At 41.3% G+C, this 27,589-nt stretch overlaps 1 protein-coding gene and 1 long non-coding RNA gene across 4 annotated transcripts in view; one reads left to right on the top strand and one right to left on the bottom strand.

Moving 5' to 3' along the window:
* VPS45 (vacuolar protein sorting 45 homolog) overlaps window positions 1–22,013 on the top strand; it is a 71,721-nt gene extending 49,708 nt beyond the window's left edge. For 2 of the 3 annotated variants that reach the window (XM_082685955.1, XM_082685954.1), the window contains one exon: window positions 21,378–22,013. In XM_082685955.1, coding sequence (XP_082542081.1) covers window positions 21,378–21,465 — 88 coding nt within the window. In that variant the 3' untranslated portion in view covers window positions 21,466–22,013. Of the gene's footprint in view, window positions 1–21,355 lie in introns of all 3 variants that reach the window. The other variant, XM_082685956.1, reaches the window with a different exon arrangement.
* On the bottom strand, window positions 11,597–27,493 carry LOC309842116. The gene is made up of 3 exons (XR_014299498.1): window positions 27,378–27,493; window positions 25,218–25,354; window positions 11,597–19,131 (listed from the first exon to the last, which is right to left on the bottom strand). It is a non-coding gene; the product is annotated as an uncharacterized lncRNA (long non-coding RNA).
* Window positions 27,494–27,589: the final 96 nt, after the last annotated feature.

Raw genomic sequence — 27,589 nt, 5'->3', positions numbered from 1 at the left:
CAAATGGTTGTTGAAATCTGTCAGATATTTTTTCTGCATCTCATGAGACAATTTGGTCATAGGATTTTTACCATTCATTTTGTTAATGTGGCATATAAGTATCTTCTTTCTTTAAAACCGTTTTTTTTTGTGTGACAGTATTTTTCAGTAATTCAGGCTCGTTACAAAGAATCAAAGTTCTACAGGCCTTCTGTAGCTATATGATTTGTTTTTATAGGGTCTGCTCTGATTAGGTGTAACTATGATTATCTTTGTTTGGATTTAAACACCATTTAAAATAGAAGGCGTGTATATGCTGCTAAGACACCAGCGAATTTTGCAGAAGCTAATTACCTCCTTAGCAACATTCTTAATAAAATTGCCTTCTGGATAAAGAGAGACAGTCAATATTTTCTTCTTTCTATAGCCATATGAAGTTTAATATGAATTTTGCCTTGCTTTCCCCTCTCCTTTTGTATGTAATGAAACACACAAAAAAAGATAATAACCAATCACAGGGACCTCTTTAAAGGTGTAATTTTCATGCTTTTTTGAAGGCAGAGAACCTGCCCCTAAAAGGGGTCTGGGTAGTGGATTTCGCAGGGCTTTGAACACATGCAGCGGGTGCCTGCCCTAAGTGGGTCCATGCAGGTTTGCAGTGTGCACACCATGGTCTCCTGTCTCTGTGCTTGCCCTTCTTATCGAATTACCCACCCCCAGCTTCCTTCTTCATTTGTCTTGTTAGTCATACTGCCCCTCAATTGCAGGGGAAGGGGGAGGAATACATCAAATTTCAACTAGGAATAATATATATGACATGAGTTGTTCTGTAGCACAACAGATATTTTCACCAGTATCTATGAGGAACAGTCAGAAGTCATTTTGCCTGAGTTACAAGTTCTAGAATACATAAAGAAGAATATATTGAACACACAAGAACAGCATAAAGTTAACAGTTCAGCAGATATTTACTGAGCATGGAATACCTCCATGAATAAAGCAAAAATCCTAACCCTCGTGAAGCTTACATTTTAATGCAGAGGGGACAAAAATAAACTTAATAAGTAAACTTTATAGTAATTCAGAAGGTGATAAATACTGTGGAAGAAAATATCAGAGCAAGGTAGAGGGAAATTAGTATTGCATGAGGGCTGTGGGGATAAGTTACACTACTCCATATGGTGTCAGGAAAGACCTTGTTAAGAGATTTGAGGAAAGACTTAAAGGAGGTGAGGAAGCAAACTGAACAGATGGAGGGAAGAACATCCCAGGCTCAGTAGAGCTATGTCCTAAGGCACAATCATGCAGTGTGTCTAAAGAGACTGGAGAGGCTAGGAAAAGGAGAGGGAAATGCAGTCAGAGAGGTATCTGGGGCCTCACAATAGAGGGCCCTGTCGACTGTTGCGAGGGCTGGGTTACACTATGAGTTAGAGAGCATTGGCGGGTGTGGGGTTTTTAAGTTTTATCAAAATGTAATTTCTGTTACATTATATACAATTCATCCCTTTAAAATGTACTAGTCATTGGTTTGGGTATGTTCACAGATGTGTGCAACCATTACCACGGTCCATTTTAGAATCTTTTCAACACCTCAGAAAGAATTTCCCTCATGCCAGCCCTAAGCAACCTCTAATCTTTCTGTTTCTATAGATTTCCCTGTTCTGAACTTTTCATTTAAGTGGAACCATATAATAACACAGTCTTTTGTGAGTGGTTTCTTTTACTTAGTATAATGTTCTCCAGGTTCATCCATGCTGTAACCTGTATACTTCATTCCTTTTTAATGCTGAATACATTTCATTGTATGCATTTATCGTATTTTGTTTATCCATTTGTCAGTGATGGACATTTGAGCTGTTTCCACCTCTTGGCTGTCATAATAATAGTGCTATAAACATTATGTATAAGTTTTTGTGTGTATTGTAGATTTTTTAGCAGAATCTTGAAATCTGACCTATTTTAATCAGGATCACACTGGCTATCAAACCTAATATGCTTAAGAGAAGTATTATTTCTCTTAAAGTTCAAAATAAACATGTGTTACTATAAAAATGAACATTCTAATTTGTATTTAAATGAACAGTACCAATTATTTATTCATCTACAATAGACTGGTCTGTTATTCTAGTTGTGTTTGTGATGCACATGATCCTACCTTGCAAATAAAAGAGCATCTCGGTTAGGGATTTGAGCTGGCTTGCCTTATCACTTCACAAGTCAATCAATATTAAAGAGTTCTAGTCCCTGCTGGCTGCAGTTGACACTTTAAGTTAGCTCTGTGAGCTGAGAGGCCAAGAACCAGATCCATATGGATGGAATTGTTCTCCCAGAAGAAATCCCTCTGTCTTCTCAGAATTCAGGATAGAAGTTGGGGGGGGGGGGGAGCTTGGTAAATGTATTAGCCAACAGTGCTGCCATTGCCTAAACCCTGCCTAAGCTTGGGTGAAGAGAGCACTTCAATCTCCAGTGCTACCAGTTTAATTAAGAATTTTGACAGGGAGGAAGGTCACCTACTAGAAGGTGACCCTAGATTAACAATCCTCTTACTGCCAGATTCTCTTTGGAAACAGTAATAATAATTATACATAGTAGGTTCTCTGTAATACTCCTGGGTTCAGTTAAACTCTCTATATGCCTGCAGAATACTTAATGGTCCTATTTGTCAGTTATTTTCTTTTTTTTTTTCCTTTTAATATTTTATTTATTTATTTGACACAGAGAGATCACAAGTAGGCAGAGAGGCAGGCAGAGAGAGAGGGGGGAAGCAGGCTCCCTGCTGAGCAGAGAGCCCGACGAGGGACTTGATCCCAGGACCCTGAGATCATGACCTGAGCCAAAGGCAGAGGCTCAACCCACTGAGCCACCCAGGTGCCCCTCAGTATTTTCTGAAAGCAAATACAGATGAAGGAAAATGAACTTTCTTCCCCTCCCACGTAATTCATTGTCATTATAATAAAAAATTTTAAATATTAAAGTAAGAATCTTTCAAAACAGTACAACTAAAGTTAGCCACTATCAATATTTTGGCATGTTCCTTCCTGTTTTTTCTTTACCTAAAGTTTTTTGAATTTTTTCTTTTGTGTTTGGTTTGGTTTGGTTTGGTTTGGTTTTTATGTTTTTTTGCTGAGTGTGGAGCCCAGCACAGGGCTTGAACTCATGACCGTGAGATCAAGATCTGAACTGAGATCAAGAGTTGGACGCTTGATCAGCTGAGCCACCTAGGTGCTCCAAGTTCTGTTTGGTTTGTGACATAATTAGGATCATATTGCCTATATCATTTTCTCCTTGTTTTCTTACTTGTAATTATATTGAGAACACTTTATATTGTAAGTATATTGAGAACACTTTTCAATGTTATTAAAAATTATTTAAAATAATCTTAATAGCTTATATAGCTATTTCACTTTTAAGAATGTATCTTTAGGGGCACCTGAGTGTCTCAGTTATTATGCATCTGCCTTCAGCTCAGGTCATGATCCCAGGGTCCTGGGTTCGAGCCCCGCATCGGGCTGCCCGCTTGGCGGGCGGCCTACTTCTCCTTCTCCCATTCCCTCTTCTTGTGTTCCCTCTCTCACTGTGTTTCTCTCTTTCAAATAAATAAAATCTTTAAAAAAAAAAAAAAAAGAATGTATCTTTAGGGTCACCTAGGGGGGCTCAGTAGGTTAAGCATTCAACTCTTAATTTCAGCTCAGGTCACGATCTCAGGATCATGAGATTGAGCCCCAGATCGGGCTCCACTCTGGGCATGGACCCTGCTTTGGATTCTCTCTCTCTCCTGCCTCCCCCAAAGGTAAAGCTAAACTTGCTCACACTCTTGTGTGGGCTCTCTCTCTCTCTCTCTCTCAAAAAAAAAAAAAAAAAAAAAAAGAAAAAAAATGTCTATAGCCATTGTTAGACATTTAGATTGTTTATAATTTTTGTTTGATCTAATGTTGACAAATATGTTGTATATTGATAAACCCTTGTCCCATCTCTGATTATTTCCATAAGACAAAAGTGCAGTGAGGCCATCTCGAATATTACTACTAGAAGTATAAATTGGTATAACTTTTCTGGAAAGCAATTTGACTTTATATATTCAAAGATAAGGTTAACTGCAAGGCTCTTCTTGTTGAGGCAGTGCTAGTTTCCTGATTTTTTAGAATCTCCGGGTCAGGCGGTGGAAATGTTCTATATCTTGATTAAAGAAATGGTTACACAACTGTATAAATTTGTCAAAGTCATTAAACAATGCCCTAAAATTGGCAAATTTTATATCAATAAGAAATTAAAATTTTAAAAAACAAAGTACTGTAGTATCAAACTGACACTTTTTTCTTGATATAATCAGAAAGATTTTTTAAAAATTAAAAAGGAATAGTTTTCTTACTATGTAATTCAGTGTTTTTTAATGCCATTGCTCTAGAACTAATATCTAGAAGATATTAGCTAGTATTATGAGTCATGTACTTGGAGAAACACTGATCATAGCAATTCCTAAAAAGGCAGTCATGATGATACCAAGAACTAAAATTTATTTAGTACATACTATGTGCTAGACAATGTTATACCTGTGCTCTCCAATATGCTCTCCACAAGTCATGTGTAGCTGTTGAGCACCTGAAATGTGGCTAGTCTAATTTGAGGTGTGCTACAGGTATAAAATATATATCAAATTGCAAAGACTTAGTACCAAAAAAAGAAGTGTAAAATAGCTCATTAATAAATTTTAGAAGTTAATAATGTTTGGGATTTTTGGGTTAAGTCAAATATGCTATTAAAATTAATTTTACCTTTGTTTTTTACCTTTCTAATACAGTTAGAACATTTAGAATTACACAGAAGCTCACATTTGTAACTTGCTTTACATTTCTATTGGATTGTATTGCCTTACCCATTCAGTTTTGTTTCAGTCTCCTGATGACCTAACAAAGTAAAAATTTTTATTACTGTCACCAACTTCATTTTTCAGATGAGATTGAGGTTTTAAGGAAGTGAAAACCTTGTCCAAAGCCATGGAGCTAAATAAGTGACAAAGCTGAACTTGAACTGTTTGTTTCCAGGATAGGCACCTAAGCACTCAGTTGAAATAATATTTTAAGAAGATTTATCTAGCTATGAAAATATCTCTTACTTATAAATGTCACTTATTAAGGTAGGCAAAGTTTGTTTTTACCAAATGGACAATATGTGAAGCTTTCTGCCTGCTAAGAAATACTGTAAACCAAAGGTGGGAAAATAGTACAAAAGTGAAGAATCATCTAGTGTTTTTTAAGATTTTTGTCATTCACATGTAATTAAGAATGAGATTTAAGACAGCCTTGCTCTTTGAATAAAAATGGTTAACTTGATGATTAACCAGCTACAGCTGTTAGTTCACCACTACCTAAGATGATGCCTGAGGGTTGGTAATAATATACCCCTAACAGAGTAAGTCAGTAACAATATAGAGAGTACAGGGTTTTTTTGTAGAGAGTATAGTTTAGGGCTTAGAAAACAGCTGGCATTTTGAATTTCTGTAAATAAATTACAAGGTAGGAGGAAGCTGCTTCATATCATCAACAGGTACTTTATAGATTTCTACCTAAACAAGTAACACTAGAAACTTGGACCTTCTCCTATAACCACGAGTTAGTTCGATCTCTGAATTATTTACAGAAAAATTAGGATCCTGTAACAGAATTTGCATTTCAAAGGAAGAGGAATCCAGAGGACATTTCTTGTTCACTTACGGACATTTCAGGATCAGTTTTGAAACTGTTGGAATCCTCACTGTCTCTGTAGAGATGCTGGGAGAGGGGGGATACTTTCCTTCGGGGACTAGAGTGTTAGCCACCATTGCAAGAGTCATGATGGAGTGTATCACAGGTCACTGACAAGCATTTATTGAGTGCCAGTTATATGCAAAGTTTTGTGCAAGATGCTAGAAAGATGAAGGCATGTTCTATATTTCCAAGTATTTCAGTGTCTAATGGGAAAATAGATATATAAATGAATAACTCTAATAAGATGCTTTTAAAAAAAAAAAAAAAGCTGGATTTGGGACACCTGGGTGGCTCAGTCGTTAAGTGTCTGCCTTCAGCTCAGGTCACGATCCCAGGGTCCTGGGATCAAGCCCCCAAGTCAGTCTCTCTGCTCCTCGAAGAGCCTACTTCCTCTGCCTGTCACTCCCGTTGCTTGTGCTATCTCTCTCTCTCTCTCTCTGTTGCTCTCTCTGTCTCTGTCAAATAAATAAAATCTTAAAAAAAAAAATGGATTTAACCCAAGAGTCAAATCTAGGCCTTTCTCAAATCCAGTTTATTTGTGCATAATTGTGTAAAATTAAAAATCACTTTTCATTGCAAAATCAATACATAATACTTGTAGGAAAAAAATTTTAATACAGCTGAGCAAAAAGCAGGTAATAGAGATATCCACACTGCCACCATCCCACCATGGGCAGTGTCAACATTTTGAAGTACATATATAGCCTTTGAAATCTTCTTTATCAATGTGTACACATATATTTTTAAAAGGGAATATGCTATACATATACTTTCAATAAAAATACTCAAATATATCATTTTGTATAGTGACTGCATAACATTCTGTTGTCAGATTGTGCCCCAGTTTATTCAACTAGTTCTGTTTTTTTTGTTTGTTTGTTTGTTTGTTTGTTTTAAAGATTTTATTTGTTTATTTGACAGACAGAGATTACAAGTAGACAGAGAGACAGGCAGAGAGAGAGAGAGAGAGAAGGGGAAGCAGGCTCCCTGCTAAGCAGAGAGCCCGATGCGGGACTCGATCCCAGGACCCTGGGATCATGACCTGAGCCGAAGGCAGCGGCTTAACCCACTGAGCCACCCAGGCGCCCTCAACTAGTTCTGTTTTTTGTTCATTCAACACTTATTGAGCACCTACTATATTCCAGGAGCTATTGTAAGACTGGATTTACAGAAGTGAACAAAATTATTTAGTATTAATTGTTTATAATTTTTCATGCTTATAAATAATGCTGTAATAAGCATTATTTTATGTACATCCTTACATACCTGCCCAGTTGTTCACTTGGGATAGTAATAGTTGAATATATACTATATATGCCGGACACTCTGGTGACTTCATTACATATATTTTCTCTTTTAATCATGATCCAAGAATTAATATTGTGATTCTGTTTTTCAAATGAAGAAACCAGAACATGGAGAAATGAAGTAATTGATCTTAGGTCACACAACAAGGAAGTGCAAAGCTGGAATTCGAGTTCAAGCTTGTGTGATCCTAGATTCGTGCACCGCTAGCAATGTTAAGATGAAATTACTGCCTCAGAGAGCATAAACATTTTTTTAAGTAGGCTTTTCACCCAACATGGAGCTTGAACTCACCACCCCAAGATCAAGAGTCGCAGAGCATAAACATTTTAAGATACTAAATTACTAATTTGCCAGCCAGAAAGGTTTTACCAGTTTGAACCTTTACTCCATACCCTTGCAACACTGAGGTCAGCTGCTCCTGATTCTTAAAAATTAAGTTAAACTTAAAAATCAACAATGTGGGGGTGCCTGGGTGGCTCAGTCCGTGAAGGGGCTGCCTTCTGCTCAGGTCATGATGCATGGGGCTCCCTGCTCAGCAGGGAGTCTGCTTCTCCCTCTCCCTCTGCCTCATGCTCGCTCCCTCTTTCTCTCAAATAAATACAGTCTTTTTTAAAAAATCATTAATGTGTATGGAGAAGGTTGGGTTAAAAAAAAAAAAAAGAAAAGGAAAGGAAAGAGTTTATTTCAACTCAAATACAGGGAAAGAAGAAAGAAGCAGATAAACAGCGTGAAGCTGAGAGACCAGTAAATGAGAAAGACACAGAGGCAAGAGAATCAGAGGTAGATACTGTCTGGTCACAGAGCACCCCTCATCCCCTTCCCACATCCCTCCATCTCACCCCTAGCCCCTTGCCATCTGGTACACCTTTCTCCTTTGCGTAAACTTGGTTGAACAGTTTGTCTCTTGTAGCCAGAATGTTGCATCTTAGGAAGATGTTCTTATCTCTTACAAGTTTATAGGATATGCCTTTTTGTGTAGTATGTAAGACCCAGTACATACTTGCTTATTTGTTTCGGGATTTGTTGGGTGAAACAATAAAAAGTTGGAAATGGAAGGAAAGTTCAACATTGCTAACTCTATGGAGTGACACAGAAGTGAGTTGTTTTCTTCCTATATTATCTACATTTCTATGTTTTTTATAATAAAAAATACGAAATTGTTCAGCAGATTTTTTAAAGTCAACAATTCGATGTCATTGGGATTATTACGTACTAAAGTAGTTGGTTATCCTCGGCACAGCCCCAAGTTGTCATTCCCCCACCAAAGCTGTATTACCTTCTACAGCAGAAAGACACATCTGTCAGGATATCTGTTCTTTCACTGGGATTATTGTTAGAGTCTCTGGGCTGAATAGCACCGGTGATTTACAGATCACCTTTTGGTACCATTTGGTCTTTCATTTATTTAATATCTTTTTTAAATTTAAATTTAATTAACATATATTATTAGTTTCAGAGGTAGAGTTCAGTGATTCATCAGTTGCATGTAACACCCAGTGCTCATTATATCACGTGCCTCCTTCATGTCCATCACTCAGTTACCCCACCCACCGCCCCTCCAGCAATCCTGTGTGTTTCTTATGATTAAGAGTCTCATAGTTTCTCTTCCTCTCTTATTTCCTCTTGTTTTATTCTTTCCTTTCTTCCCCTATGATCCTCTGTCTTGTTTCTTAACTTTCATATATGAGTGAAATCATAGATAATTGCCTTTCTCTGACTGACTGAATTCACTTAGCATAATACCCTCTAGTTCCATCCACATTGTTGTAAATGGCAAGATTTCATTTTTGATGGCTGAGTGATATTCCATCATGCATCTATACTACATCTTCTTTATCCATTCATCTGTCAAAGGACAGCTGGGCTCTTTCTGTATTTTGGCTGTTGTGGACATTGCTGCTGTATTGGCAAAGAAGTCAAACTTTCACACTTGCCAATGACATGATACCCTTTGGTCTTGTTTTGTTTTGTTTTTTAAAGATTTCATTTACTTGTTTGACAGAGAGAGAAAGCATGCACAACTAGGGGCAGCAGCAGGCAGAGGGAGAGGGAGAAGCAGCTCCCCACTCAGAGAGGAGCCCCCCCAATGTGGGGCTCGATCCCAGGACCCTGGGACTATGACCTGAGCTGAAGGTAGGTGCTTAAGGACTGCGCCACCCAGGTGTTGCCCAATTTGGTCTTTTATTTTTTTATTATTTTTTTAAAAGATTTTATTTATTTATTTGACAGACAGATATCACAAGTAGGCAGAGAAGCAGGCAGAGAGAGGAAGCAGGAAGGAAGCAGAGAGGAAGCAGGTTCCCTGCTGAGCAGAGAGCCCAGATGCGGGGCTCGATCCCAAGACCCTGGGATCATGACCTGAGCCGAAGGCAGAGGCTTTAACCCACTGAGCCACCCAGGCACCCCCACTTTGGTCTTTTAAAAGGCAGTATAGCATAGAAGTTAAGAGCATGAGTTCCAGTACCAGATTACCTTTTTTAAATCTCACTTTTGCCATGTGTCCACTTACACGACTTTACCCAAACTACTTCACCTTTTTCACGCCTCAGTTACTCAGTTATAAAAGAGAGGTCATAATAGCTCTCTCATATCATTGTTGTGACGACTGTATAATAGAATATATAGAAAATGCTTGGAAGTGGGGCGCCTGGGTGGCTCAGTGGGTTAAAGCCTCTGCCTTCGGCTCAGGTCATGATCCCAGGATCCTGGGATCAAGCCCCACATTGGGCTCTCTGCTCAACAGGGAGCCTGCTTCCCCCCCTCTCTCTGCCTGCCTCTCTGCCTGCTTGTCATCTCTGTCAAATAAATAAATAAAATCTTTTTAAAAAGGAAATGCTTGGAAGAGAATCTGGCACAGGGTAAGCACTCTGTTACTGGCCGACGCTGCTACTGTTACAATTCTTCTATTTGGGGGACACAAAGCAAAAGGGACTTCAGATATGATTCATCATCACCCCCTCTGTCATGACCTTTATCTCCAAATCACTTGTTTTGAAAACCTTGACTTCAACACTATTCAAAGGCAGAATTACATTATTATCCCAAGTAGGAATATACTGGGGTGGTGATGACATTTACTAGGAAGGTAGCCCCATTGCCGGATGACCTTTGTGGTCGATGAGGACAAATATTTTTTAGTAGCTCAAGTTCCATTTGTGCTCACTTCCAGTGTTACCTTTGAGGCTGTCGTAGTCAGCACCTCTGTAATTCATAGGCGCGCAGAGTCTTTGGCAGCCATGCTTGCTACCAGTAGGTTCTGTGGGGCTTCATTTCTTGTGTTTTTTTATGGTGGCCACCATTCTACTATCGCTGTGGTGGCTCTGATGGATTGATGTGGTCTTGAGTGTTCCACATGGTGGGAAAATACATCTCTCGCTCTTTTTGTTTTCAGATGATAACCCCCTTTCAAGACCTCTCTGTAAGTAATATTACAGGCAGTCCTGTCCTTGAGGAGTCCATCTTTTCCCTGTGGACTAAGAGGGTAATCCTTTCTCCTCACACGACACCCCAGTGAGTGATACACATACCAAGCCAGATACATCATGCAGAATCCCATTGGTTGCTTTTTTGTCCTATTTCTTCTCAGTGGAAGAATTCTTTTGTTTTGCGTTTTGTTTTTATAAGTCAGGTGTCCAGTACTAAGGTGGGAACTGGGAAGGAGTAGCTAAACTGTTTAACAGGCAGTTAATATTGTTTGTAAGACAGTGTCATCGAATAAAGTAACCTCCATGGAATTGGTTATAATCAAGGAAATATTTTCTGTCTTAATTCAGTGTTTCCTAGGGTCTCTCCTAGAGAAACTGTTCAATATTTACTGGGTATTCATAGGTATTACCTTAAAAAAATGTTCTATAGCCAACTAAATTTAGAAAATACTGCATCCTTTTCTTGGAAAGTCACAGTTCACATTAGTATGTTAAAGATTCTGAGACACTCCAGAGTAAAGAAACCCATTCAGCGTTTTTTTCCCTTTATTGTATTTTAATAATAGTTTTTTTATATTTATAAATAAATATATGTAACATACAAGTTAGAAAGCATAATAATATAATGAACACCCTGGAATCCTTCACCAAACCCAAGAACTAGGAAATTGCCAATAACATGGATCTGCTTGTATTCCTCTCCAATGATACCCCTTACCTCCCTACAGCAGGCAAGCACCATGCTACATTTTGTATTTAGTTCCCTTGCTTTGGTGGGAGATTTTTATCACTTATAGAAATAAGTGATAAAATTTTTTTCTATAGAAATAAAATATTTCTATATGTTTCTAAACAATGCATTATTTAGCTTTGCTTATTTTTGAACTTAAAAAAGTGTTTTCATATTTCTTTTTACTCAACATTGCTTCTAAGATTCATCTGTATTGTACCATGTAACCTTTGTTGACTCATTTTTCAGTGCTATGGAACATTTTACTGTGCAAACATACCACCATTTACTTCTCCGTTCACCTGTCCATCTACATTTGAGTTGTTGGCTTTTTGTTTAGTTTAGCCTTGTCTTATTTACTATTACTGTTTCTATCAAAGAGCAGCAAGAAGAAATGTGAGCCAAGGATATTGACAGATTAGGTATGATTATATTGTTTAGGAGCAAGAGGAGAATTATTTATTGAATAACTGCTTTATACAAGACATTATTCAAGTCAGGGTCTAAAATACAAAGAAAATAAGATGTCCTTATCTTTGATTGTGTGGTCCAGCGGAGGGCAATCAAAAATTTTTTATTTCTCAAATCAGGACATAATTAATCTCAGGGACACAAAAAGGCACAAAATAAACATGACGCATCTTTTGGAGAGTCCATTTTCTTATAATCTGGGGAGATGGTCAGAGGTAGAATTAAATAATTAAACTGATTAGTACCTTAAAATATGCTTACATCAAAATTTAAAGGGTCCTTTTATGAAAAATAACAAAATTTGAATGGAGTTTTAACAGAATAGCAGACCTCAAAGAAAGGGTTAAGGTCATAAACCAATTTGGACTGAACCCCCCATTTTTTTTTTTAAAGATTATTTATTTATTTATTTATTTGACAGACAGAGATCACAAGCAGGCAGAGAGAGAGAAGCAGGCTCCCCGCTGAGTGAAGAGCCTGATGCCGGGCTCGATCCCAGGACCCTGAGATCATGACCCGAGCCGATCATGACCCACTGAGCCACCCAGGCGCCCCTGGACTGTACCCTTGAGGCTAATAAATTCAGGGGCACCTGGCTGGCTCAGCTGGCAGAACATGTGGCTCTTGATCTCAGAATCATGAGTTCAAGCCTCACATTGGGCGTGGAGCCTAATTAAAAAATAATAGGGATGCCTGGGTGGCTCAGTTGGTTAAGCAGCTGCCTTCGGCTCGGGTCATGATCCCAGCGTCCTGGGATCGAGTCCCGCATCAGGCTCCTTGCTCAGCAGGGAGCCTGCTTCTTTCTCCCTCTGCCTCTGCCTGACATTCTGTCTGCCTGTGCTCGCTCTCTTTCCCTCTCTCTGACAAATAAATAAAATCTTTAAAATAATAATAATAATAATAAATGCATTCTCTTCTGTTGTTAGGGGTTTTCAGGCACAAAAATTTGAGAAGTGCTACTGGGTATTTACCCCAAAGATAGAAATGCAGTGATCCGAAGGGGCACCTGCACCCCAGTGTTTATAGCAGCAATGTCCACAATATGGAAAGAGTCTAGATGTCCATCAACAGATGAATGGATAAAGAAGATGTGGTATTGGACGCCTGGGTGGCTCAGTGGGTTAAGCCTCTGCCTTCAACCCAGGTCATGATCTCAGGGTCCAGGGATCGAGCCCCACATCGGGCTCTCTGCTCAGCAGGAAGCCTGCTTCCCCCTCTCTCTCTGCGTGCTGCTCTCCCTACTTGTGATCTCTCTCCCTCTGTCAAATAAATTAATAAAATCTTTAAAAAAAAAAAAAAGAAAAGAAAAAAAAAAGAAAAAAAGATGTGGTATACACACGGTGGAATATTGCTCAGCCATCAAAAAAAGGAAATCTTGCCATTTACAATGATGTGGTTAGAACTAGAGGGTGCTAAGGGTGCTTATGCTAAGGAAAGTAAGTCAGAGAAAGACAATTAAGATCTCACTCATATGTGGAATTTAAAAAACAAAGCAGATATCATAGGGGAAGAGAGGGAAGAATAAAGCAAGATGAAATCAGAGACAGACCATAAGAGACTCTCAACTCTAGGAAACCAACAGGGTTGCTGGAGGGGAGGGAGGATGGAGAGCTAGGGTAACTGGGTGGTAGGCATTAAGTAAGACACGTGATGTAATGAGCCCTGGGTGTTATATACAACTGATGAATCACTGACCTCTACCTCTGAAACTAATAATATATTATATGTTAATTAATTGAATTTAAATAATTTTTTTATTTTGAGAAGTGTTAATGCATGTAACTTAAATAAAATATGTCCTAAATAAGATAATTCAGGCAAATTAATTGGGAGATACTTCACAGAGGAGACAGCATTTGAGCTGGAGCTTAAAGAATAAGTTGGATTTTCATAGGAAGAGAAGTCAGGGCTAAGGAACAGCAAAATTGAGGACAGGAACTTAAAAAAAATAATAATAAAGAGGAGCAGAACATTTGCAGAATAAGGAGGATTTCTTTATGGGTAAATCATATATACAGTGAAGAGCTGTGTATAAGATTCCTGCTTTCAGACATCAGTGCTGAATGCCAATGGTTTTCCTTGCTCCTGATAAAATTGCTGTTGGATATTTAGGAAATATTTAGCATGACAGGTGACATTTAAGAAGAGGTCTTAACTTTTTTTAAAAAAATAGGAACCTGGGGGTACCTGGGTAGCTCAGTCATTTAAGCATTTAGCTCAGGTCATGATCCTGAAGTCCCAGGATCATGTCCCGCCTCCGGCTCCCTGCTCAGTGAGCCTCATATGAGCCTGCTTCTCCCTCTCCCTCTGTTGCTCCCCCTGCTTGTGTTCTCTCATTCATGTGCTCTCTCTCTCAAATATATAAAATAAAATAAAATGGAAATATGAATCTGATTCAGGTGTTCACTCAGCAAACTCTAAATTTAGCTTCTATTTTTTATTACGGAATCACAGATCAGAAAGATATTACTCAAGATGTACATTAACTTGGGGCACCTGGGTGGCTCAGTGGATTAAAGCCTCTGCCTTCGGCTCGGGTCATGATCCCAGGGTCCTGGGATCGAGCCCCATATTGGGCTCTCTGATCACTGGGGAACCTGCTTCATTGTCTCTCTCTCTCTCTCTGCCTGCCTCTCCGCCTACTTGTGATCTCTCTCTCTGTCAAATAAATAAATAAAATCTTAAAAAAAAAAAAAAAAGTACATTAACTGGTAAGTGAAGACATTAGAAAAGAACTCCCCAGGCTCTCACTTCCACCACCCCCTCTGCCATCTGTCCCATCCACTGGGCCCAGTGTTCCTAGCCTAGCTCAGCCCCCCCACATAGCACCAGGTCTCATCCCTCACCTACTCTAAGATAATCACTCTACACTGACTCCTCTTTCCTCAGTTTTTCCCACGCTAGTGGATCATTCATAGAAGCATAGAAACATACTGACTTTCCCCCGCTCCCCGCCCCCGCCTCCGCCTTTAAAAACCCTCTACTAGCCTCCTTTCTCTTTCCAGGTTCTGTATCATTTCCGTGTTCTCTTTTGTAGCCAAAAGTCTTGAAGAACAGTTTCTAATCATTGTCTCTAATTCCTCTCCTTACATATTCTCTTGAATCCACATATTCTTTTAAGCCTCAATCTGCTCAGGCTCTCACCCCCATCACTCTCCAGAATATTCTTACTGTGGCCCCCAGGGACCTCCGCATGGCTAAACCGAGAGTCAACTTTTAGCTCCCATTTTACTTGACCTGTCAATCACATTTGATCAATCTCTTCCCTTGGAAACACCTTTATCTCTTAGTTTCCAGAAACAGTAGTCTCCTGGTCTTCCTGCCTCACTGGCTCTTCCTTCTCTGTCACTTTGGTTCATTTCGCCTATCTTTGGAATCCCTGGAACTCTGTCCTTAGACCACCTCTCTTCTCTATCTATACCCACTTCCTTGGCAATCTCTTCCAGGCTCATGGCTTTCAAATCTGTCCGCTACTGACTCCTAAATTTATCTCTCTCATCCAGAGCTTTTCAGCCTCAGCACTGTTCGTGTTCGGGACCAGATATGTCTTTGTTGTAATGAACTGTGCTGTGCTTTGTGGGACGTTCAGCAACGTCCCTGGTGTCTAGGCAGTGGTGCCAGTGGCATTCCACCAGTTACAGCTACAGAAATATATCCAGGCCTTGCCAGATGTCCCCTGGGGATAAAATCACATCTCTCTCGCACCTCTCCCCATTAAGAACCACGGTTTCTAGTCTGAACTTCTCCCCCAAACTCCAGATTTGTATATTCAGCTGTCTACTTGACACTTCTGTTTGAATGTCTAATTATCCATATTTAACATGATCAAGACCAGGCTTCTGATACATCTTTCTAAATACGATCCTTCCTCAGACTTTGCATCTTAGTTCATTGCGTATCCATCCTTCTAGCTGCTTAGGCCAAAAACCTTGGTGTTTTCTTGACTCCCCTCTTTCTCTCATACCTACATCATGATTCATCAGAAAATCTTTAGATCCTTTCCTTCAAAATATGTCTAGAAGCTGAAACCCTCTCATCACTGCTGTCCTGGTCCAGGACACTACCATTTCCCACCTGAATTGTTACAACTGCCTCACCCTTGACTCTACAGTCTTATCTCTGCACCGAAGCCTACAGGGGTTACCCATCTTACTCAGAAGTAAAAATCAGAATCCTTACAGTAAGCTGCCAGGCCTCATGTGATCTCATCTTCATGCTCCCCCCGCCCCCCATCCCCTTCCTTAACATCCGGATCTTATCTCTTACTACCCAATACCTTCACTCCAGCCACATTAGCCTCCTCTCTGTTCCCTGAACACACCAGGCCTCAGTCCCTTTGCACTTGACCTTCCCCCAGATAGCTTCCCTTGCCCCATTCAGGTCTTGGCTCAAATGTCAGTTTCTCAGTGAGGCCTTCCTTGACCCCAGGATTTAAAATCTCACACCACCAACACCACCTCCAACTCTCTTTCAACCGGCTGTATTTTTCTGCATAGCACTTTCTTCATCTCATGTGCTATAGAGAGGCAGTGCCACGTCATGCTTAGAAAAACAAACTCTGAAGCCAGATAACCTCGGTTTGTATCTTGACTCTGTCACTTCCAAGATACAAGACCTTGGCTTCTCTGAGCCTCACTTCCTTTATAAAGTGGGATAGTTTTTATCTCATGAGAACCTCACGTACAGTGATATGAGCTCACCATTATTATTGCTGGTGTGATATTATTGCATTTTACTTATTAATTTCATTTATCTTCTCCCTTCTTCCATTGGAATATAAATCCCGTGAGGGAAGAATTTTTTTTTTTTTTTTTATGCTTTGCTTATTGCTGTATTCACAGCTTCTAGAACAGGGCCTGGTACATAGTAGGCAGTTAATAAATATGTGTTAATCAAATTGTTACCTCTGGAAAGAGCAATGGGGAGAAGAAAGATCCAGGAGACTTGAGCTTTATGTGTACTATTTAAAACTTTTGCCAGAACAATGTATTCCTGTATTACTTGCATCCTCAAAAAGCTTGTAGGCTTATGTGAAAAAAAGATATATAGACAAAGGAATTCCTAGAGGATTGCTAATATGAGAGTTGAGTTGTAACAGATGTACAGTTCAGATAAAGTACCAAGGGGTGGGGCCGCCTTCCCGGGGAGGGAATAGTATGTGCAAAAGCAAAGAGGTATGAGACACAGTAGTAGCTCTGACGGCTGGAAGCAGTGGAAATTGAGAGGATTTGTCAGTGTTCTGGGCTATTAAACGTTCCATTGTATCCTTCTCTCTCACCCACTCCTATCTTCCAGCATCTCCAGCTAAGTGTTTGGCTGTAATTAGAAAATTATTACTCCATTATGGCAAATATTTGGGGGTGTTTTTTTTTCTCATTCTTTTCCAGAAGGTCTTTTTCTGGGTTCCTGCTTCCTATAAATTCCATTAATTTTGTTTCATTATACCACTTAACATTTGACTCTAGCTTCCTTTGGTGTCCTTGGTTTTTTATTATTAAGAAACTCACATATAGGGCGCCTGGGTGGCTCATTTGGGTAAGCGACTGCCTTCAGCTCAGGTCATGATCCTCGGGTCCTGGGATTGAGTCCTATATCGGGCTCCCTGCGCAGCAGAAGTCTGTTTCTCCCTCTGACCCTCTCCCTTCTCATGCTCTCTCTCTCTCTCTCTCTCTCTCATTCACTCTCTCAAATAAATAAAATCTTAAAAAAATAAAAAAGAAAAGAAACCCAGATATAACTTCTATCTGTGGAATATAGTGAAAAAAGAGGAAGATATAGATGATAGATCGATTGTCTTATTATATAGCTTTGTTTAGGAGCACAGTTGTTCAACTCAATTACTTTAATAATTAAAATCTAAAGTCCTTTAAGTGTTAATCCCTAGTTCCTTACCGAAGACTGAAAAGTGAAAAACCTCTTTTTCCAATACATGATGCAAGAGTTTTTGAGATTGACTTTTTTTTTTTTAAGATTTTTTTATATATTTGAGAGAGTGTATAGGGACATGGGTGCAAGTTGGGGGTTGGGGCTAGGGAGGGAGAGAGAGTCTCAAACAGACTACCCCACTGAGCGCAGGGCAGACCGAGATCAGTCTTGTGACCCATGAGAGCCTGACCTGAGCCAAAATCATAAGTCAGTCGCTTCACCTACTGAGCCACCCAGACGCCCCTTAATGTTGACTTTTTAAAATCAGGCCTTTGGGGGCACCTGGGTGGCTCAGTTGGTGAAGTGACAGACTCTTGATTTTGGCTCTGGTCATGATCTCAGGGTTGTGAGATCGAGTCCCACCTCAGGCTCCAGGGTGGGCACCTACTTAAGATTCTCTCCCCATCCTTCTGCTTCTCCCCACCTCTAAATAAATAAAATAAAATAAAATAAAATCAGGGCTTTTTTCTGCCCACCTTGCTTCTCTCCATAAAGTTGGAAACAATGACACCACAACCAAGACAAGCAGAAGCTTAACCCCCTCTGTTAGCACCTGGTACCATCTTTGTTTATATGCTGTCTCACATTGAGTTGTGATTGTGCATCTATCTCAAAGAGTCCTTTAAAGGTAGGAATCAGGGAAGGGAGGGAAAACTGAGTGGGAAGAAATCAGAGAGGGAGACAAACTGTGAGAGACTCTAGACTCTGGGAAACAAACTGAGGGTTGTGGAAGGCAAGGAGGAAGGGGGGAATGGATAACTGAATAATGGACGTGAAGGGGCATGCGATGTGATGAGCACTGGGTGTTACATGCAATTAATGAATCAGTGAGCACTGCATCAAAAACTAGTGATGTACTATATGTTGGCTAATTGAATTTAAATTAAATAAATAAATCTCAATGCGCCCCCCCCCCAAAAAAGCTAAAAAACAAAAATCATTCTTCTGTTGTTATGTTTTTAAACATAGTCTAAATTTGGGGTATAGATACCAATATGTTCCTCGCCCATAATTTTTAAAGCATTCTGCAGTGACTCATCAAAGTCCTCAAATAGATACTTTTTAAAAAGTCACAATGGCCCTCGGAAACAAAATTAGACTTGGCAAGTATAAATAGTATTTTCTCTTTGCCGTCAAGAATGTGGGGTCTTGTTGATACACAGAGGAGGATCTTGAAGTATAATTTCAGTGAAGTTACTTCTTTTCTTTGCAATGGTTGCAGAGTCTGAAGTGAAGCAGAAATCACCTGGTAAATTCCCATAGGGCTTCCCAGCCCATTTGTTTTGTTCTTACTATAAGTCACCAGTCAGAGACTTCTTGTGTTCTCTCTCAAGAAAGCAATGCTCCCTCATTCCCTGATACTTGTTTTCTGCCCTTGAAGTGTCTCCAGTCCAACTGGCCAAAAACCAGGCCACACAGAAGTACCTGGATTTCATTAGTGAAATAAATAAATTTCACTTCTACTCCTTTCTCTCTACTTTAATCATCTTTTTTTTCTTTTGCAAAGGAGTTCGGAATTTAAGTCCTCCAAGTCCAGAATCTGCCAGATCTAAAAGTGGGAAACAGTGGTAATGATTAGGTACCTACCTGGTCATCCCTCCAGCCCTCTGCTACAGACCTGTCTCCCCAGAGTGACACTTACTACACTGCCCCCAGACTCCAGTATCAAAGCGAAGGCTCTCTGGCCAACATGTAGCTATTTAAGATTTTATTTATTTATTTGAGAGAGAGAGAGTGAGTGAGCAGGAGGGAGAGAGAATCTGAAGCAGACTCCAAGCTGAGCACAGAGCCCAACTCGGCTCAGTCCCACGACCACGAGGTCACAACCTGAGCTGAAACCAAGAGTTGGATGCTTAATGGTAGCTATTTTAATGAGTTCATTTATTTAGGATGCCACTATTGGAGCCCTACTAGATATCAGCCTATGTGCTAAGCCCTGGAAATCCAAGCTGAGCCCTAGACCCACCATAAGCAGCTCAAAGTCTAGTGCAGTGGACAGGAACAGGGAGAGGACCTGAGGAGCAAGAACACAGAGCTAAAATACCGGGACAACAAAGAGAGTTGCAGGGATGAGAGGGATCCGACCAGCCTGACGGAGTCTGGGAAGGCTTCACAGAAAAGGTGACTTTCAGTCCTCGCCTTAAAAGATAAAAAGGATTTCATCAGACAGAGAAGGGCCATCTGTCGTTTCAGACACAGGACTTAAGAGCACAACATACAGTGGGGAAAGCTCAGGAGGTGTTTGGGGGAGAGCAAGTGGCTGGGCGCTGCTGGGTGGCCTGGTGGGAAGTGGAGCCAGATGAGCGAGCAGCAGTGTGCGTGGTACCGGGGTACAGGTTCCAGAGCCTGAGCTTGAAGCCCAGCTGAGCCACTTCCTGGCTGCATTGAGCTTGGCAAGTCCCTTCACCCCTATAGCTTGGTTCCATCATCTTTCAAATGAGGATAATAGCATCTTGTTCACACATACATATACACATACACATGTGGCTTAATACAGTTATCAGGAACAAAATAAATACAAGTCTTAGTTAATTATGAGGATACATTATGAAGGGCCTTGAATTTTAAAACTAGAGCAAAGTATACCATCCTTTTATCAGGAAAGCACTATTGCTCTTTTTTTTTTTTTTTAAGATTTTATTTATTTATCTGACAGAGATCACAAGTAGGCAGAGAGGCAGGCAGAGAGAAAGGAGGAAGCAGGCTCCCCGCTGAACAGAGAGCCCGATGTGGGACTCGATCCCAGGACCCTGAGATCATGACCTGAGCCGAAGGCAGCGGCTTAACCCACTGAGCCACCCAGGCGCCCCAAAGGGCCTTGAATTTTAATCTGTACAGTATTCTGTAAGCAAAATTAAGGTTTTCAAGCTGACGAGGTGAAAGTACACAATAGGATACCATCTGTGTTTTAGAAAATCAACTGTGGTGCCACTTTGCAGAGTCCCCCAGCTGAGGAGGAGACTAGAGGCACAGTCCACGTTCTGAGGCCATTTTAAGAGTCAAACAAGAGGTGTTGATGTAACACGGTTCTCAGTTAATACGGCAGCCTTGCCCTTAAAAATTCTGGGTCCTGGGTGCCTGGGGGGCTCAGTTGGTGAAGCGTCTGACTTTTTTTTTTTTCTTCACGATTTTATTTATTTGACAGAGACAATGAAAGAGGGAATACAAGCAGGGGGAGTGGGAGAGGGAGAAGCAGGCTTCCCACGGAGCAGTGAGCCTGATGCGGGACTTGATCCCAAGACCCTGGGATCATGACCTGAGCCGAAAGCAGATGATTAACGACTGAGCCACCCAGGCGTCCAAAGCATCTGACTTTCGATTTCAGCTCAGGCCATGGTCTCAGGGTTGTGAGATTCATCCCTGCATCAGGCTCTGTGTTTAGCGTGGAGTCTGCTTGAGATTTTTCCCCCTCCCTCTTCTTCCCTTCTATTCTTCTCCCCACTTGTGCTCTCTCTCTCTCTCTATCTCTCTCTAAAATAGATAAATGGATAGATTTAGATTTTTCAAAAATTGGGGTCCTAACTAGAAATTTCAAACTGGAAATCTCAGTCTTAACAGATCTTACAGGTTTAGTGCTAAAAAACAGGGAGAATCTTGGGGAAGAGCACTGAGGGGCGTTCCTTCTAGTCCACAAGTTTGAGTGTTCAACTGATGCTTCTGCACGCACAGATCAGACCAGTACCTCTTGAATACTAATCGTGATATCCTTCATTCACCTCTATGTCATGTGCGAGATAATCTATTTTTGGAGATGCTTTTTTTCCTTCTCTGAGTAACCTCCAATCTTCTGCTCAGTTTCCTAGAGGAAGTTCTGGCTTCTGGACTGCACAGCCGAAGCAGGGAGAGCTCTCAAGTGACATCGAGGTCAGCAAGCAGAAGATAAGATGGTGACAGCGAGGTGAAGAGAATGGCGTGACTCCCCCCTGGCATCGCCGCAGGTTTTCCCCGCTGACCACAGGTGTTGAAGAAGAGCCTTGGGTTTTGTGCTTGTCGTTCTAACCCAACTCCAAGTAGTCTGCTAATTCGTGGACAGTTGACACAGACACCAAGATTCCCGGTGATGAGCTGAGAATAAGTCTGTGCCCCAGCCCACTTTTCTTGTGGTTTTCTTATCAGATAAACAAAGGTATTCCTTGTATTTGACAGCACAATCACTTCAGTTTCTGATGAATTTTGTTGGGATCTTACTTGAGAAATGGGTTATCAGAGCTCAGAGGGGTTTAAAAAATAATCATTTGATGTTCACGCTATGCATCCTCTCTTCTCTTGACCCCTTTTACTTTTCATTAACCACATTCCTACACACTTCATTTTTTTGAAAACTCATCATGTTTCTGTAAAGAACCATCCAAAAATTGTTCCTACATTGCAGTTTTCTGTGGCACTGAGAAACCATGTATGACTACAATAAAAATCCATTTTGTGGAAAGATACAAGTTTTTATTTCTTTGGGGTTAATAACTATTTATGGGAATTCATGAGATGAGGGATGAGTTGGCTTTACACCAGAGATAGAGAAGGCACTGCTTCCATCCAAAGGATATTTAAAGTATGTCAAAGCAAATGATAAATTCTGGTGTCAATTTCGATTCTCTTGAAAGCAGTGGTTGTGGGGATGTCACTAATGCCAGGAAGTTATGGCATCCTCAAATCATAGCAAAAACAGCATAGCACAATCCCTCACTGGTCTTCTGTAAGCCCTGTATATATTTTTTTACTTTCTTCTGATGTTGAACATAAAATATTCGGTAGCCACAGACAGCCTGAGTTCAAATCTGTCAAAGTTGTCAGGCTTTGAGAATGCTGTTTAGTCTCCCTGTGACTCAGTGTCCTCATCTGTAAGATAAGGGTAATAGACCTGGAGGGGCTGTCAGTTAAGCACCCGACTCTTGATTTCAGCACAGGTCATGATCTCAGGGTCTTGAAACTGAACCCCATGTTGGGCTCCGTGCTCACTGGGGAGTCTGTTTCTCTCTCTCCCTCTCCCTTTGCCTCTCCCTGCTTGTCCACTCTCTCTCTCTCTCAAAAAATCTTTTTAAAAAATGAGACTAATAGGGGCGCCTGGGTGGCTAAGTGGGTTAAGGCCTCTGCCTTCAGCTTGGGTCATGGTCCCAGCGTCCTGGGATCAAGCCCTGCATCGGGCTCTCCCCTCAGCAGGGAGCCTGCTTCCTCCTTTCTCTCTGCCTGCCTCTCTGCCTACTTGTGATCTCTGTCTGTCAAATAAATAAATCTTTTTAAAAATGAGGGTAATAAAGTACCTTCCTCATAGGACTATAAGGATTAGATAATATATATAAAGCACTTAGAACATTGCAAACACTAATAATAGACAATAAGATTGATTCCTGTCTCCAGCCTGGGGCTACAAAATCAGTATACAGAAAGATCAGATTCCCGTCAACTCTCCCACTGCACTAATCAGCAGCTCAAGAAATAAGGGAAAAAATAAAGGCCTTTCTAGCCATCTCCCTTTTCCCCATTCCCTCTCCCTTTTCTCCATGGTTTGTTTAACTCACACTCATGTTAAGCCCTAAGACTTTGTCATATTATAGCTAAGAGCTAAGATCTAAATTCCTTTGCTTTTTTTTCCTTTGTGGGTCACTTTAGGTACCTTTAAAAAAATTTTTTCCCTTTTTTATATTAAAATGAAACTGCCTTCATTTGGGGTTATTATTTTAATTGCAGCATTTTATGAGTTACATAGTTTTTTCAAATAAACAGAAACTTCCTTCCAAGCAGGATTATGTGTGCCTCCCTTCCTCTTGGCAAGATAACTCTTTGGAATAAGAAGAACAAGAACAGACACTTCTCTGGGAGGACACCTGGGTGGCTCAGTTGGTTAGGTGGCTGCCTTGGGCTCAGGTCATGATCCCGGGGTCCTGGGATGAGTCCCACATTTGGCTCCCTGCTCAGCGAGGAGCCTGCTCCTCCCTCTGCCTGCTCTGCCTGCTGCTCTCTCTGCTTGTCCTCTCTCTCTGACAAATAAATAAAATCTTAAAAAAAAAAAAAAGAGAAAAAGAATGGACTTCTCGGGGTGCCTGGGTGGCTCAGTGCGTTAAAGCCTCTGTCTTCAGCGCAGGTCATGATCTTTTAAAAAAAAAAAAAAAACAGACTTCTGGGGTGCCTGGGTAGCTCAGTCAGTTAAGCAACCAACTCTTTTTTTTTTTTTTTTTAGATTTTATTTATTTATTTGACAGAGATCACAAGTAGGCAGAGAGGCAGGCAGAGAGAAAGGAGGAAGCAGGCTCCCTGCTGAGCAGAGAGCCCAATTCGGGGCTCGATCCCAGGACCCTGGGATCATGACCTGAGCAGAAGGCAGAGGCCTTAACCCACTGAGCCACCCAGGGGCCCCTAAGCAACCAACTCTTGATTTCAGCTCAGGTCATGATCTCAGGGTCAAGGCATCAAGCCCCGCCTTGTGCTCCCCAGGCAGGGAGTCTGCTTAAGGTTCTCTGCCTCTCAATCTGCCCCTGCCCCCACACACGCCCTCTCTCACTCACTCTCTCTAAAATAAATCTTAACCAAAAAAAAAAAAAAGAACAGAGAATTTTCTTAAACCATTCCTCCTATTATTTGCCTGCTTCCATTGTGCCTACCCAACTAAGGATACCAAGAAGTGTAAAAAGTGAGCCTTACCCTCAGGATGTCTGATGCCAGAAGGTGGCATTTCTGGGACACATGGGTGACTCAGTCAGTTAAGCAGCTGCCTTTAGCTCAGGTCATGATCCCACGGTCCTGGGATCAAGCCCCACGTTGGGCCCTCTGCTTGGTGGAGAACCTGATTCTCCCTCTCCCTCTGCCTGCTGATCCCCTACTTGTGCTCTCTCTCTGTCAAATAAATACCCCCCTTTTTTTTTAAGTTGGCATTTCTTTATTAAGGATCAAAGACTTACATACATTTTTTTAAATATTTTATTTATTTATTTGACAGAGACACAGCAGGAGAGAGAGGACAAGCAGGGAGAGTGGGAGAGGGAGAAGCCCGCTTCCCGCTGAGCAGGGAACCCAATACAGGACTTGAATCCAGGACCCTAGGATCATGACCTGAGCCAAAGGCAGACACCTAACGACTGAGCTACCTAGGCACCCCTTACATACATTTTTAAAATATTTTTTAAATATTCTTTTTAGAGACAACCCGGCATGCTCACATGTGAGTTGTGGGGGTTGGGGAGAGCATCCCAAGCAGACTCCATACCCAGTGCACAGAGCCCAACTCAGGGCACGATTCCTTGACCCTGAGATCATCACCTGAGCCACAGTCAAGAGTCCAGTGCTTAGCCAACTGAGTCACCCAGATGCCCCAAAGACTTATGTTTTCAAGATTTACAGAGCCGATTACATTATTAGTGGCGCTTTATTTTTACCCTTTAAAAATAGCATTTTCCTTGACGTCTCATGTGCTTCTAATGACTCTCTTCCGTAGATTGAAAGGCCCTCGTCAAATGTCCCATTTACTCTACAAAGTCAAGGCACTGTTTTTAGCTAACCCTTTGGACAGCAAGTTTTTGCCCAGTAAACTTGCAAGCAGCAACTCAACAGTCCTATCGCTGATAGCTCCTTTCTTCCTCCCTTACGGGGAGTGGCTTATAAAACAGTCAAGTGAAGAATAAAGTTGCTGGACTTGCGTCTTACCCACGATGATACCGTTAGGGAGGTCACCCCATCATGAATCCTCCTGGTATCTTCGCTCCACCAAAAGACAGAAATAGGCTTGAGTCGTCTTTGTGGCTTGTGTGTATCATAGTATCCAGCTCACTGAGGAGACAGTGCTGTGACAATGTGTTAAAAAAAAAAAAAAAAAAGCACCGGTAAATTCTCACTCTGAGATTTCTCACTTAAGAATTGATCCTTGGAAACAGCCCCAAGTCAAAGATCCCAATTCAGGTGCCACGAGGTTCACCTGGTGAGAGAGAAGTCAGCTGAAGAACAGGCCTGGGATGAGTGTGGCCCAGGGAGAGGGTATGAGTAACAGGACCACGGGAGGCAAAGCGAAGGGAGGTAGGGGCAGGACAGTAAGAGGAGACAGAGAAGCAGTACAGGTTAGTGAGAGAAAAATCCAGAGATTTATGTAACATCATCAGGAGCAAATAGGCAGGAAAGGTTCTCCACCCCCATGCATCTGTTCTGATCTGAAAATTACTTGGGAGGGTTCTGATATTTTACCAGTCCCTCTGCCTAATGTTCCACAAAACTCTAGCACAAGGACCCCAGTACCTTGCATACAGCAGACACTCAAATATTCGTTGACTTTTCAAAGGAGGAGAAAGGAGGAAGATGGGGCAAATCATGAATCACTTGTCTCCCATAAGCCAGAATCTATTTAACTTATAAATCCAAACCGCTCTCATCCGCCTGGCCAGCAAGCCCTCAAAAGAGCATGCCTCCTACTTTTTCCTCCCCAGTACACTGGGACATTTTGCTTCCTCATTTATGAAGATACCCTGGATTTTCTGATTCCCTTTAAAGCACTTTTTCAACAGGGAGCGAGAAACAGAGATGGTGAAAGGGGAGAGGAGTGTGTGTGTGTGTGTGTGTGTGTGTGTGTGTGTGTATACAAAGCCTAAACAGTGGACTGGAGTCAGAACACCTGGATTCTAATCCATTTAGCTAGTAACTTGCTGCGTAAACTTGGGCAGTGGATTGATCTGCCATGCCAATTCCTCATTTTCCAAGTGGGAATAATATTTATTCTGTATACCTCACAAGGTGGCACTAAAGATTTAAAGAAATGATATATAAGAGCATTTTGAAAGGCTAAATGTCTGTATCAGTCTAAAATAGAGGAATTAATTACTCTGGTAAATGAAAAGAGGTTAAGAGGAATATCATTGGGATTAGGAGGAAAGGGGGTGCCGGGAAAGAGAAAAGCCCCTCCTTCATTTGACAGATGCCAGAAAAAGGCAAGACCGCCCCATTCCTGAAACCACAAAATTGGTCAATATTTTCTTTTATCTTGAGACGCCTCCAGAAGAAAAAGTTCTTCATTTTCCCTGCTCTTGTGTGCCAGGGATTTGTATTCATTTTGTGGTTATTGCATGTCTACCATATGCCAGGCAATGTTTCTGTTAGCTTATTATCATTCAATAATTAGCCCTAGAGGGCAATACTTGCAGATTTTCACAGGACTTCCACAGGTCATCTCCTATATTCCACTAACTTTCCTTGTTGATAGAATTGGCAGTTCATCCCTCACCATTTAATATGTTGAGGAAGAGAGTCCTGACGAAATTCAGTGACTTGGGGTGCCTGGGTGGCTCAGTGGGTTAAATGCCTGACTCTGGGTTTCGGCTCGGGTCATGATCTCGGGGTGCATGATGGCGCCCCGCATGGGGCCCTGCGTTCAGTGTGTAGTCTGCTTGTCCCTCTCCTCTGCTCCTCTCTCTCTCTCTTTCTCAAATAAATAAAATTTAAAATTTAAATTAAAAAAAAATATTCAGTGACTTGACCAAAGGCCACAAAGTAGTGAAGATGAAACTGGTACCCAAACCTGGGTTTCCTGACTCCCCACCTGCCCTTAAATATGTACTGGAAAAAAATGAAGCTAAGGTGTTGGTCTGTCAGCTCCGAGGCAGATCTGGTGTAGGAGGCATCAGCAGAGGTCTCTCCAGTCAGGGCATCCTCTGGGCACAGAGCCCTTTCCTCCACTGGACTAGGATGGGGTGCTTCCAGGTGAGGGCAGCAGGAAGAGATAGCGAGGAAGTTTTAGCCTCACCTGGAGCTTATATTTAAAGCCACATGGTACTCTAGACAATGGCTTTGGAGACGGAGAAATGTACTCCCGCCAGTACTTACCGTGTGTGTCTGCGTATCCCTGGGCCATCCCGAGTCTCACTCTTCTCCATGTGCAATGGAGATCACACGTATGTCCACTTCGTACTTAGGAGGCTCAAAGAAGGCCTGAGGCTTTGCAAACTGGTAGCAATGTGGATTAATACGAACTCCACTCCCCCCGCGCGCCCCTACCCATCCATACCCCCCTCCTCGGGGCACAGAAAACTTTTCCC

The sequence above is a fragment of the Mustela nivalis genome (assembly GCF_964662115.1).
Source record: "Mustela nivalis genome assembly, chromosome: 10".
Lineage (NCBI taxonomy): Eukaryota > Metazoa > Chordata > Mammalia > Carnivora > Mustelidae > Mustela > Mustela nivalis.
The sequence above is the reverse complement of the archived record's forward strand: the minus strand, read 5'-3'. Positions and strand labels throughout refer to the sequence as shown.